At 43.1% G+C, this 12821-nt stretch overlaps 1 protein-coding gene across 1 annotated transcript in view; it reads left to right on the top strand.

Moving 5' to 3' along the window:
- Window positions 1-9432: 9432 nt before the first annotated feature.
- The window catches only part of PRKAG2 (protein kinase AMP-activated non-catalytic subunit gamma 2), a gene marked incomplete at its 5' end in the record, with an annotated part of 212643 nt that continues 209254 nt past the window's right edge, over window positions 9433-12821 (top strand). Inside the window, one exon of the mRNA XM_082281308.1 lies at window positions 9433-9804. Coding sequence (XP_082137434.1) covers window positions 9703-9804 — 102 coding nt within the window. The remainder of the gene's footprint in view (window positions 9805-12821) is intronic.

The following is a 12821-nucleotide window of genomic DNA, read 5'->3' as shown; positions in this document are numbered from 1 at the left end:
ATCTTCTAGATATTAAATATCAGTTCAGATATTCATAATTCTGATAATTCTGAATAACTGATAATTTTATTCATTCACACAGTAGAATAATGTTCAGTAGAGCTTACTACTGTACAGTAAAAATATCTTCCACATGATCAGCCTTGTGCCAACAGGAGTAGCGTGGATGGGCATGAGGAAATTTGACAGGAGGATGACTGCTCTCTCTCTCCTTTCACCCAAAGCAGCTTATCAAGACACACTGGACTGCAGTGTGTACTGCAATACTGCAGCACTGAGACTCTTGGGACCACTCACCTCATGGTCAGCTCCCAGTGGACCTGGGTCTTGTGTAGACCACAGTAATGCTGGGCATAATAAACATATTTTGCTCAGCTTAGAGAGCCTCCCACATTTCCACCCACATTTTTATGTGTACCAGAAAATAAAAGAAAATAAATTTTTATTTCACTAGACAACCATAAGGTCAAGATTATACACTTTCTGTTCTCTCTGAAGCTTGCAGAGATGCTTGCAGAAATCATTTGCATCTCACCTGATCCAAGACTTCACAATTTTTCCAATCATGCCCCTGCTCTTCACTCTCCTCCAGTATGTACATTCTGTGCCATTCCTACATGGGATTCCTGACTTTCTTGCCCTGTCATCCAGCAGTAGCACTTTTTCACACTTTGTGGCAGACTTCCTTGGTCTGTAGAAGTGGATATAATCTTGACATCTGCTCTTTCCAAGCAGATGTTTGTATCCCATGTCTCATGATTCCAGCAGGCAATTGCACTGTATTGATGCTCACTTTCCCAGCACTTTGTGTGAGCTTCTGACTGTGTTCTCATGCACTAAAACAAGAGAGATTCCTGCTGGTTGCTTCTGTTTGTTTGGCTCTCTAAGCTGACTGTTGAAGAAGGAGTAAAGAACACAAATAGGAAAGTCAAACTGACTTCAAATAACCTAAATTCAAACTGTTGTTCTCTGTGCTCTCCCTGCAGAGTTGAGTACCCAGAGAGCTGAGAGGACTGGCTGCTTTCTGCTGGAAGTTAAGTTGGCCCAAAATGGGGACCTATCAGTTACTAACTACAAAGGTAAGAACTACTTTCATTTTATGGAGGATATTCAGCAGAAAATACTCTGATTGCATGGCCAGCATAACTCTGAGGATTCATGTTAATTACCTTGTACCCTTCATATGTAAATTCATGCCTATCTAGGAATATTACAACTATAACCTCTTCATCAGTAACAGAACACAATCAATTAATAATTTTGTTTGTTTGTTTTGCCATCTGTCCTCAACATCTGGAAGTTCTCCTTGAGCCATTCCTTTTCTTTAACTCACTTTTTACCTTCAATGTATCTACTGAGCTTGCATGTCTCTCTAATGTTAACTTACAATTTTTCATTTAAAGACTCTGAAGTCCAGGTACTTTGCATAATAAGACAATCAAAATTTTAATCAAGAATAAAATAATAATCTTAATGAAGCTACACTGAATCATATTAACTATTTTTTTGATTCACTGTGGGGACCACTTTTATGTTCTAGGGCCATTTCTAGATAGCTGTTGCTTCTAAAGATCTTCTGATAAGATTTTAGACCCTCTTCTTAAGAAAAACAATAAAAATAAAATGATTTTGAGGTATTTTGAAACAAAAATTCTTCCTGACATGAAATTATGTTTCTATAAACCTTTCCTTACTGTCATTTTCTTTATTTTCTAACACTGTTAGTCAGATCCAAAGCTATTCTCCTGGCTTTAGAATCTGACTGCATGAAATTTGTTAAATCAGCACTTGCTATGTTATAAATATATACTTATTTTGTAATTACATCAGTGCTATGGTTATGTACAATCTGCAGTCTTTAACTGGATATATCCATCACCATTCATGTGTCAGAATGTTTTGCTAATAATCAAGACCCTTGGTACCTTCATCATTGTACATCTGGAGGATTCCTCCTTGTATGGCTCATTTTCTACCAAAACCAGGAGTAGTATAGTGGGAAGAAACTGTGTTGGTCTCTTCCTATGGAAGTGGTCTCCTGACAGGCATTGAAAAGACTGAAGAATAACTTCAGTTTAGTTTGCAGAGAGCCCAGGCATGCAGGAAAGCCAGGAGCTAACATTTCCATCCTTTTGGAACAGGTCTGAGCTGCAGATCTCGGATGGTACAGCAAGGCTTTTAGGAAAACTCTTACCTCTCAGACAGAGCAGCCATGACCAAGCTTCCTACTGGCAATGAGCCCTGACTGGTGTTAATTCCTGAACCATGCCTTGGCAGTGTCTGGGAGAGCTGCAGCAGGCAGCCTGAGCCAAAGCTCTGCAGGGACTGTGAATAATTTAACAATCAGGACAGTTCCAGGACAGTGCTCAGGCCTGTGCCCTGGTGCTCTGATTTGGTGGTGGAAATGACAGTTCTGAACCACCTTTCCAACCTGTCACCTTTTGTCCTGGGGAGATGGCATCTTGGATCTGCATGGATGCACACTAAACACCTGCTCATCATGACTGCCTGTGCCCATCACATCACACATGGAAAAGCGTAAAACAAAATCCTGCAGCACCTCAATTACACAGAATAGGTACCTGGGATTAAAGAAAGTGTTGGCGTTGTTGCAAACAAGCCTACTTTGGAAAGACTGTGCTCTTAATACAAGAGAAATACAATTTATTTATGAAAACAAGGAGGAGTTGCCATTCACCTTTCATGCTTTTTGGATGTTTGGTTTTTGTTACACACGTGTTGTGATACCCATAGGTCCTGGATACCAAGGTGAGTAGCCAAGCAAAGTTTTGGTGCATTCTGATCCTCTGGAAGCCATTGTGCAGAAGAGGTTTCATATCACTCTGCTCTTTCTTCCTGTTTTTATTCAGTCGTCTGTCTCATCCATAAACTATCACCTTCTCATTGATCCTTCACACATAAGATGACTCCTGGGGCTCTCCTGTTATGAGTTAATACCATGTGAGATAACATGTTTGGATTGTCTTACAGCTGTTGCAATTTTGCTTTCCCTAAACAGAGTCTTGCCACAGGTCTTAGCAGGAGGTCAAGTGGAGGAACACTGTTACAGGTGTGTTCTGGGACACTGTGCAACCAGTACCTTGCAGCATAACAAATCTGAAGTTGAACATGCAAAAATTATTTTCTTCGAGATCTTACAGACCATCCTGGAGTCGACTGCTTATGATTGCTTTGGAAACCTCACCTCTTTTTGCATCTGCACCATCAGGCAGTAACAGCTGATGTTTTGGGACAGTCTCACCCCCTTCACTCCAGAAGGAAAGTGGTGTTCCTGCCCACTGTCCTGTCTGAGGCCCAGCACACTCCATACCAAGGAATAAATTCTGGTATTATCACACAGAGAAGGCTCACAGAAAGTGTGTTTGTAATTCTTCAGCTCTCTGAATTCTTCCCAGTTCACTGGGAAGAACATGGAAGTACTTTCAGATTCACGCTGCTGAAAACACTTTTTGTTCTTATGGCCACACATATCTGGTAGAACCACGTCTCTGCCTCCTTTAAATGTTCTTTTAGCTAATGTACTGCATTATGCATATTGTTGGAAAAGAAAATGAAAAGCAGACTCCTCTTGAATTCTATCTGTAATTCTCTGTGTTAATTTGCACAACTGACAAAAATCACTCAATATGGGAAATGAATCTTCTTCCACTGGTTTTGCATATAATCTGTTATATTAAATTTTGATTGAGGTTATCTGTCTAACTTGTAGGCCTATATATGCAAATCAAAAGCTCAAAGTATTGTGTTTGGCTAACAGCCAGAAATTCTGACTCACAATCAGTATAAAATACAAAAGAAATTTTTCTGTATCAGTAAGGAGGAAATTAGATACTTTAAAAAGGCTTTGTCATTTCTTCTATGACTCTTAAGCACTAAGAAAACTTGAGGCTGAACAGCATCATTCCAGTTAATGGAAATTTTTTTATATATAGAAACCAATATAAAAAATAATGTCTCATAAGGTATTTCAATTATTGGAAGGCTCTCCTGGCTCTCAGAACCAACAGAGGTTGTGTGAACTTTGAAAAATCAGCCTCAAGGTCTTTTATCAAGCTGTTGTGGTTCAAACAAGAAATGTGTTTTTCATGTTTGTACCTAGCCAGGTCTCCCAGACACTTTCTAGCAGAGATGACAGAGAGTATTATTCTTATTTTACTCTTACAGTGTAGAGATAAAAATGAGAAACAGAACTTACCTGTCAACATAGTTTACAGAACAGTGCTGGCACTAATGCAACCACGCAACGGGGTTCAGGTCACAGCACCATGCACCCATCTCATTTCCTGCACCTGCATCTGTTCCTGTGGGGTCAGTGCTCTTCAGCATGAGGGAAACCTCGTGGGGGTTGTGGCTCTGGAGCCATGAAGATGGGACACAGTAAGGCAAGCACTGCAGCTTCCAAACAGGGAGCCTCCTGCTAATCCTTGCACCAGTGCCCGTGCCACAGCCTTCTGTGTACCAAATAAACCCATTCCATGAACCTACTCATTTGCAATGAAACTTTTTGATACCCAGGATCAGTTGTCAAGATAGAGAAGATCTGCAAGTGAAAAAGGAAGTAAACTCAAAAAACTGCCCCTTTCTTTGGCTGTTTGAGAGAAATTAACAGTCAGATTAAATGAGAGAAACAGCCTAGAAAGTTCCTATGAAACTGCTTCTCTCTCACTTCCTCTCCTCTGCGTTGTGGTCCGGATGAGAAGACATCACAGTGACTCAGTGGACGAAGCAGTGCAACAGCTCCGGAGGGAGTGACCAGCACCCAGCAGAAATGGTGTGACAGGAAGAAGGGAGCTGTAGGGGAGACTGTGCTGCTGAGCTTCAGGTGACAAGAGAATTCATTGCAGTAACCACTCACGTACCAGAAGGTGTCTGACAGCCTGGAGAGGAAGCACAGCCATCCCTCCACACAACCTTATCTTTCAGCATAAATATTTGTCACTCTTTGCTGCTGTTATGTTCCTGGGGACCTTCTGGGAAGAAGATGCTCCTCTCATTAACCTCATTATCTCACCTTGCTTCAGCCACTCAGGCTTTCCTGGCAGACTTGCAATTTCTCTTGCAAATTTCCCCATGGAAGGCAATTTTAATTGCAGTTTTGCTGAAAACAATGCAATTTAGCTGTCTACAGGAATTTCCTCACGTTGAATCTATATTCTACTTGGCTTGAAATCTGTGCCCTGCACTGTGCTAATTGTCAGCAGGTAGCAGGGGAGTGTGGGCAGACAGATGTTGGGGCTGTGTCCTCTCTGGCCTCTACAGAAGGCTTGTGCAGGGACTACTGCATCCCAATACTGCATCAGGTTAATTAGATTTTTCTGGGAATTAAGTTAAGGAGCCCTATGCAGCAGGGTCGAATTCAATCTAATAAACGTGTTGAACAGAAACTGAGCAATTGACTTCAAGTGCGCTCAAGGAACTGAGTGGCAAATTGGAGAACAGAGAAAGATGGAGAACAAAATCAGAAGGATAAGAACAAGAGATGAAATGTGAAAAGAAAGGGACAGGCAGAGGAGGAAGTGCAGAGACCAACATGACCAAATATTAACATAAGAAGAGAATAAAGAGAAAAACTGCTGCAATGAAGCACAGGTAGGTGCTGGGATATTGGATACCAGTAACAGCCAGACAAAGTCTTGGGCATCCAGATTTAAAAATATCTTGATTTTTACAGATTTGTCTCTAAATCCTGAAAGCATTTTAGAAAGGTTTGAAAGTTCCAAATAAGAATATATATATACATATCATTAAGAAATAATGTGGTTGATCTGAGAAATCATAATATTTATCCTGGTATGGAATATGCACATGGTAGGAAATTTAGTTCCCCAAAATGGGACTTCTGCAGGGTTTTGTACCTAAAATATACCTACAGATTGCATGTGTGAACAATCTACATTAAATGCTCACAGTAAGATTAATATGTCATCTGCAGAGGAAAAATAATAGTATTTTTCACAGATAGTTTTTTTTTTCTCTAATACAATGATATTACTAACAATAAACTTTAAAGCATTACCAAAAAATGCTTGTTTTAATAAAGATTTAAAACCCACCAGCAACTCACATAGCTCTCTCCATTCACCACTTTTTTTAGACACACTTTTTCATTTAACCATAAAGTCTTTTAAAAATCTTGACATATTGCATGTGAAATCTCAGCACAAAAGTTTGCTGGTGACATATTATTTTCCTTACAGCAACTATAATCGATATAACCAAGGCTCAAAGCAAAGTTTTATGGCTATTTTATAAACTTAGGAATGTACTCAGGGAAATTTATTATGGAAAAATTGACTCAACCTGTATTTAAGGATTAACTATGGCAAGTCCTGTGGCAGGGTGTAGCCCAAAATGTGCTGCTTCTGCTGAGTTACAGGTAGGGCTGAGTTACAGTAATGGGGAGCATTCAGGTGGTGTAGGGGAGAGGCAAAGTGTGGCTGGTGTGTTTGAAATGCTGTTCTGCTTTGCCCCCCCGAGAGGTCATGAAACCTGTAGGTATTTGGGTGGTAAGTGTGGCTGCCCCATCCCTGGAAGTGTTCGTGGCCAGGCTGGATGGAGCTCTGAGCAACCTGGGCTAGTGGAAGGTGTCCCTGCTCATGGCAGGGGGGCTAGAACCAGATAATCTTTAAAGGTCCCTTCCAATCCAAACCGCTCTGTGATTCTATGATATTCTCCAAAGTGTTTTAGTACCCATTTGTCTCTGAAATTAGTAATTCAGATGCTTACATGCATCTGAAAACATGGTTGTTGGTAGTCAAATTGATCAAAATAACTTTAAATCTCATTAAAAGATTACAGTGTTGTTTGTTCATATACTGCCTACATTTATCCATGAAAGACAAAAAGCAAAGAAAGATAAGAACATGGTGCCTTAATCTCTGAAATAATTGGTGATTATTTTATAGCAGGGTCTTATTAACACTTGATTTTACAGGGAGTCAAAGTCCTGAAGTCTAGCAGCTGTAGGAGGATTTTGGCTTTGTTTTGTTGTTTGTTGTATTTTTTGTGGTTTGTTGTTTTTTGGTTGTGTTTTGTTGTTTTTTTTTTTTTAATGTGTCTCTAATCCTCAGAGCTGCAATGAAAAGTTTAAAAATATGACTGAAGGATCAAAGGTCATATTTGAGATCTTAGAGGGTCAAAGGAAAAAAAATAAGAATAATCCCTTATTGTGGTATTCTGAAAGTTATAAACATGCTTAAGGCAATATGCTGATGGAGAGAGGTTGATTTGTGGGTTTTTTAGGTTTGGGAATTTGGTAATACTGTCTTTACGTCACTTTCTGAAGCTTCTTTTACAATAACCACAATTATTCATATAAACAATCTAAAAGAAGAAAAAAATAATTTAGATTTAAAACACTAAATGTAGAAAATAAATTATAATATTGTGGGAAACAATTTTGCATAAACAAGGGAAAGGACTATTTATATGGTAGATTCTATTCCACCTTGAATGTTTGCTAATTTAATGAAGAATGGCCAGGAGATCTGCTTGCTTGTGATAACCAATGCTAAAATCCTTCTAAAGAAATTCTACCCTTTTCTTCCCTAATTTTTTAACTTTCAAGACCACAGTAGCTAGAAAAATATTGTGACAGTTTTTTTCAGAGGCACGCTTATTAGTAATTTTTTCATTTGTTTATTCCAGTCATTCCCATATCCCTTGGCAACAGCACTTTGTTGGCAGAGTTCATATAAATACTGGGAGAAAGCAGGTTTTATAGACCCATTCACATCCCTTCCTGACCTGGTGTCAGTGTTGTTAACCCCTCTCTCATTTCCAGGTCTGTTTCCTTCCATGGTATCCTGTAGGAACCTATAGGACAGTTGTATATTACATTAAGAAAAGGGGTCACATTTTTATTTAATTCTGTATGGTTTTAGAGAAGTGGCTACAGACTTTACACCTGACCGAGCTTTGCACCTGTTAAATACAGAGACTTCCATAAGGAGGGAAATAAATCTTAATTCTTGTATTTCTTGATGATAACCACTGCAACCCTGTATTTTTTCAGAAGATTTTTGAGGAAAACTCTTCCCCCTTCTCTCCTCAGTCGTTGTTTTATAGAATCCTCTGTGATTTGTTGGGAGCGATTACAGTGCAGGCTTTGTGAATACATACACGCACGGCTTTGAACCCAGGGAAAATCTCAGTTTAAGTGCTGTGATCAAAGGTCTGTGGCTGTAACGGGCTTGGTCTTATCCTCAAATTCAGTCCGTGTAAAAAGGTGCAGAGATCGTCAAGGAAAGAAGAGCCACTTCTAAAACAAACTCTCATATTTTGATGCAGAATGTATGCTTGTTTCTATGCGTATAGAAACCACCTGCTGTTCTAAAGAAAAGACACCTCTCTCTCTCTGCTGTCCCAGACTCTCAGCCCTGGTGGCAGCCTGGCAGCAAGGGTGGCACTGCCCTGGGTCTGCCCTGAGGCAGCAGAGCAGCCACAGGTGAAGCTTTTCCTTCTCTGAGACTCTGTGACGCCAAATCCATTCGCCCGCGGGGGCCGAGCTGCCTCTTTCGCTCGGCTGAATTTGCAAGCGCGTTGAAGGCTTTTTGGAGGGAGGGAGCGGAAAAATCTACGATCAGGAGTGGACTGCGGCCCTCCTGGGCTTGGCACACGTTTCCTCTCAGCCCGGGGGGGGGGGGGGGGGGGGGGGGGGGGGGGGGAAGGGCAGCGTGGGGCTTTGCCCAGCGGGAATGAGCCTGGCGGGGCCCCCTCCTTGCCCATCCCGGGGCCGCTGCAGCGGGCGGGCTGGGCTGCGGGTGGGAAGCGACTGCCTCGGGGGAAAGAAATAACCCTCCCGGAGGGCACGGCCGGGAGAAATCCTGCGGGGCGGGAGGCGAGGAGACAGCCTGGGAGGTCGGGAGGGAGAGGAACCGCGCCGCCTTAGGGCGTTTTTGGCAAGGTGAAACCCAGCCTTTTCGCCCACCTCCGTGCTCCGGCAGCCCGGGGAATGCAGGCACAGCTCCAGCTCCTCTCCCCCCGCCAAGGGGCCGCCAGGGCGGCCCAGGGCGAGCGGCAGCCGCGGGGAGCGGTCGGACTGCGGAAGGTTGCGTGGTGCTCGTTTTGCAGCTCCTGGGGACCCTGCCGGGCTCTCGGAGCGCCCGGGCACCTCCTCCCATCCTCCTGCCTTCCTTCCCTCCCTCCCCCGCCCCCCCCCGGCTCGGGCTCCCCGCGGGAGTCCCCGCTCTGCCAGAAGCGTCGCCCGCGCGTCTTCCCCTTTTGGGTGTTTTGGGGGTTCTTGGGTTTTTTTCTCTCTTTCGGTGAGAGTGCGACCGGGCTGGACGAGGGGAAGGAAACTTTCTCCCCCCCTCCTCCAGGATGCTCCGGATATTTTTGAAAGGGCGGAAGAGTGAGAAAGGGAGCAGCGTCTGTGAGGGCATCTCATGCTCCTGCGAAGGTCCCCCCTGACACCTCGCTGCTGGGATTAAAGACCGGAGCTGGAGAAACTCCTCCCCCTCCCTGGCTTTTCTCATCTTCCCCCCTCCGCTTGCCTCCCCCCCTTCCCGCTTCCCCAAATTTCCTAAGGCCATTAGGAAGGGGAAAAAAAAAAAAAGAGAGAGAAAAGAAAAAAGAAAAAAAGGAGCCTGGACTAACTGCGGCCCGTGGGACGGTGGGGAGAGGTGGAAGAGGAGCCTCCCTCTCCAGATCCATCGCTCAGCACCGCGCTTGGGTGAAGGCATGGGAAGCACTGCCATGGACAAGAAGAAGGATGCCTCCAGCAGCAGCAGCAGCAGGAAAAGCTCCAGCCACAAGAAACTCATGTTGCGAGTGCACATCCCCGTAAGTGGCTCCTTGCTCTTCCTCCCTTTCGGCAGCTGGCGTGGCTTGGGCATGTTTTTCTCTGACATGGTGCGCAGCGAAAGGCAGGGAGAGGTGTTTCCTGCGCCGAGCTCTGGAGTTTGGGGCATGCTGGGCTGGGGGTGCACTCCCACAACAGGCGAGTCCTCCACATCTGGCGTGGGCTGAAGAGTGGGGTCTTGGCCCCCCGTGCAGTGCTGGGAGCTCAGGATGCAGTGTCCGTGGCACGGAGGAGTATCTTTACTATCCTAGTTTCAGAAGTGACTCTTTACTCCCTGCTGTACAAGTGCTCATGTGCCTTGGGCTGTGGGTTTGGCTCAGTTGATCTCACCCAGTTCCCTCTCACACTCGCAGCACCGTTTAGCAAAAGGTCTGTTCACCCCCAAACTCCGGTTTCAACATTTCCAGGTTCGGCTCCGGGAACTGTCCCTGCCTGTGGCTGAACCCAGGTTTAATCTGACTCTTCCCTCTCTCTCAAAAGTAAACCACTTCTGAATTTCCCAGGGCTGGGCAACCCAGAGCTCGCTCAGATTTGGATCCAAGCAGTCTGGTCATTGCCGAAAGAGCAGGGCAGTTGTATTCACAGTGGAGCAGACTAGTGAGCCATGCAGTCTGTTCACCAGCTCTGTTCTGTTTTGTATATTCCACTATAAAGTAACACAGAAGAAATTAGAGTATATAGATACAGAATAACCACAGATCAAAAGTTTCTATTTCTAGTGAGTACTAAAAGGCTGACTGGCTGCATCTTCAGAATTACATGCCTCTCAAAACTTAGGTTATTGGTTTTTTACTATTAGATTATTTTACTATTAGGTTGTTCTTGTGATCTATGTAGCTATTAGTTTTCTATTCTCAGTCCTGATGTACTTTTGGTTTCAGTGCTTCTGGCAAGAAATGACAAAGTCCTTCTATCTTTTCTGTGCACTCTGTGTTTTATTGATTATTGGTGTTTATGGTTTTTTTGTTTATTAGTTTGTTTTAAATCTCATTATCTCAAAGTGGGAAACAGTTCTACCCATGTCTCTGCCAGGCCACCAAGGAGCAAAAAGAGATTTCTGGTTGTAAGTTTTTCCTTTGTTTTAGGAAAGAATAAGAAGTCAAAGCAAATTTATTAGGTGTCTTGAGTGTGTGGAATAAAATGGAGGAAAAATACATGACTCTTCTGCAGATTTTATTTTTCTCTGGGGAGGAATGCAAGCCCAAGAGCACAAGCCAAACTTCTGGAGCTCTGAGTGCATTCAGTACTAGAAGAAAAGGGTCTGTTTCTGCTAACATGGGTGTTGCCTATGTATTTGTGACAGAAGATTTTAGGCAATAAACTTTACCATGTTGCCAGTAGTACTTCACAATAGGGATGTAAAATACCAGCAAATAAAATGTACCACACCAAAGCACCACTCACCCTGTGCTCATTATTCCTTCCCACCCTGCCTGCAATATTGTCTCTGCCATCTCTTTCCACTGCCCCCCCAACCTCTGACTCAGTCTAGCCAGAAACTCTTGTGCAGCTGCATCCCCACTGCTACTCCCAGGAGCTGCATTTTCTGCCTGCTCAGGAGCTATAGGTAGTTTTGGAATGTCCTGTGATTGTTGCAGGATTTTACACCATCCAACTGGTGTTTTTGAAATCCCTGCTGACCACCAGATATCTGTGACCACACCAGAATTTAGAACAATTTTCCTCCTTTTATGGTGTGAAGCTAACATGAAAAAAGTGCCTAAGGAACTACTTTGCACTAAATCATTATTGATAGAGGAATGCTAACGTTTTTGCCTAATTTTCTCCCTAATCCGTGGACAACCTTTCTTCGTGAGTGTTGCCTTAGTTCTGTCTTGGATAGAGCATTTTTAGTAGCAGGTTGTAATTTTTCATGTTCATCCATCTCTTGGCTTTCTGCTCTGCAGTTTGTCACCTGGGTAATGGTAGTGATTCAGATACAAGCCTGCAAATGCCTGATGTTGCACTGAAGTCAACATAAGTTTTGTTGTTCACCCAGTTGGAAGTGATTCAAGATTTAGTAATGAGATAACACCTTCAATCCTTCCTCTCCATCCCCAAAATATGATCCTTCTCTTCCATTCTACATCGTTCTAACATTCCTTAAATGGACTTTGGGCTGGCCAGGGTCTTTCAGGTTGTATGCACATTTTTAGTGGTTTTCTGTAATCTGGCAGAGTTTGAACATGGCTGTGCTGTAAGAAAGAACATTTTTCTCATTCTCCTTACTTGACAGTGGAATCTGCATTTGAAAAGATCTGTTTAGACTGTTTTTTTTCTCTTTCATAACGTTGTCTTGGCTGTTGTTTTGAAGCATCATTCCTATTATTTCAGTGGCGCCTGTCAGTGTAGCTGTAGTTGTCAAGGGAGCTTTCACCAGACAGTAATTTTTATTTTGTTCATCCTCTTCTTTGTGTTTCTGAGATCATGTTTATTGCTGAGGCATGTAATTCATGCTCATTTGGATCTTCAAATTAGGAACAAGAGAAGAGCTAACAAGGTCTGAGTAGGAGAGGAGAGAGGAGTCAATTCTGAAAGAGAAAGCGATAGGACAGAGAGGTACTGTTGTGATGCAGGCTGGCCTAAAACATATTTATTGGTCACGTAGAAATGCTGACTGAAAAAGTAATACATATTGTGAAAAGAAAAAAAAAGGTGACGGATGCAAAATACACTATAATTAGGTTAATTAGAGGATTGTGGAATAATAGGGATTTCTGAAAAGAAGGTTGTACACATTTCTTCTCTCTCCCACATAGTTTGTTTTGGGTCTGTCTTTGACAGTGGGAAAAAATGGATCCATTAAAGAAAGCTGGTTTGTGGTTGCAACACTCCAGGTTTTCTCAGGTACATCTTTCTCAAGGAAGAACAAGACATGATACAAAAAACCTGGGAACACTCTATTTTCACCTTCTTTCTGTGCCCAGTCTCCTTCAGCACAGGTGGGTGGTGCCTTGCCTGTCCTTCTGAGGGTGGTGGTGGATCACTAAGTTCCTGC

Source organism: Coloeus monedula (genome assembly GCF_965178545.1).
Source record: "Coloeus monedula genome assembly, chromosome: 1".
Taxonomy (NCBI): domain Eukaryota; kingdom Metazoa; phylum Chordata; class Aves; order Passeriformes; family Corvidae; genus Coloeus; species Coloeus monedula.
The sequence above is the reverse complement of the archived record's forward strand: the minus strand, read 5'-3'. Positions and strand labels throughout refer to the sequence as shown.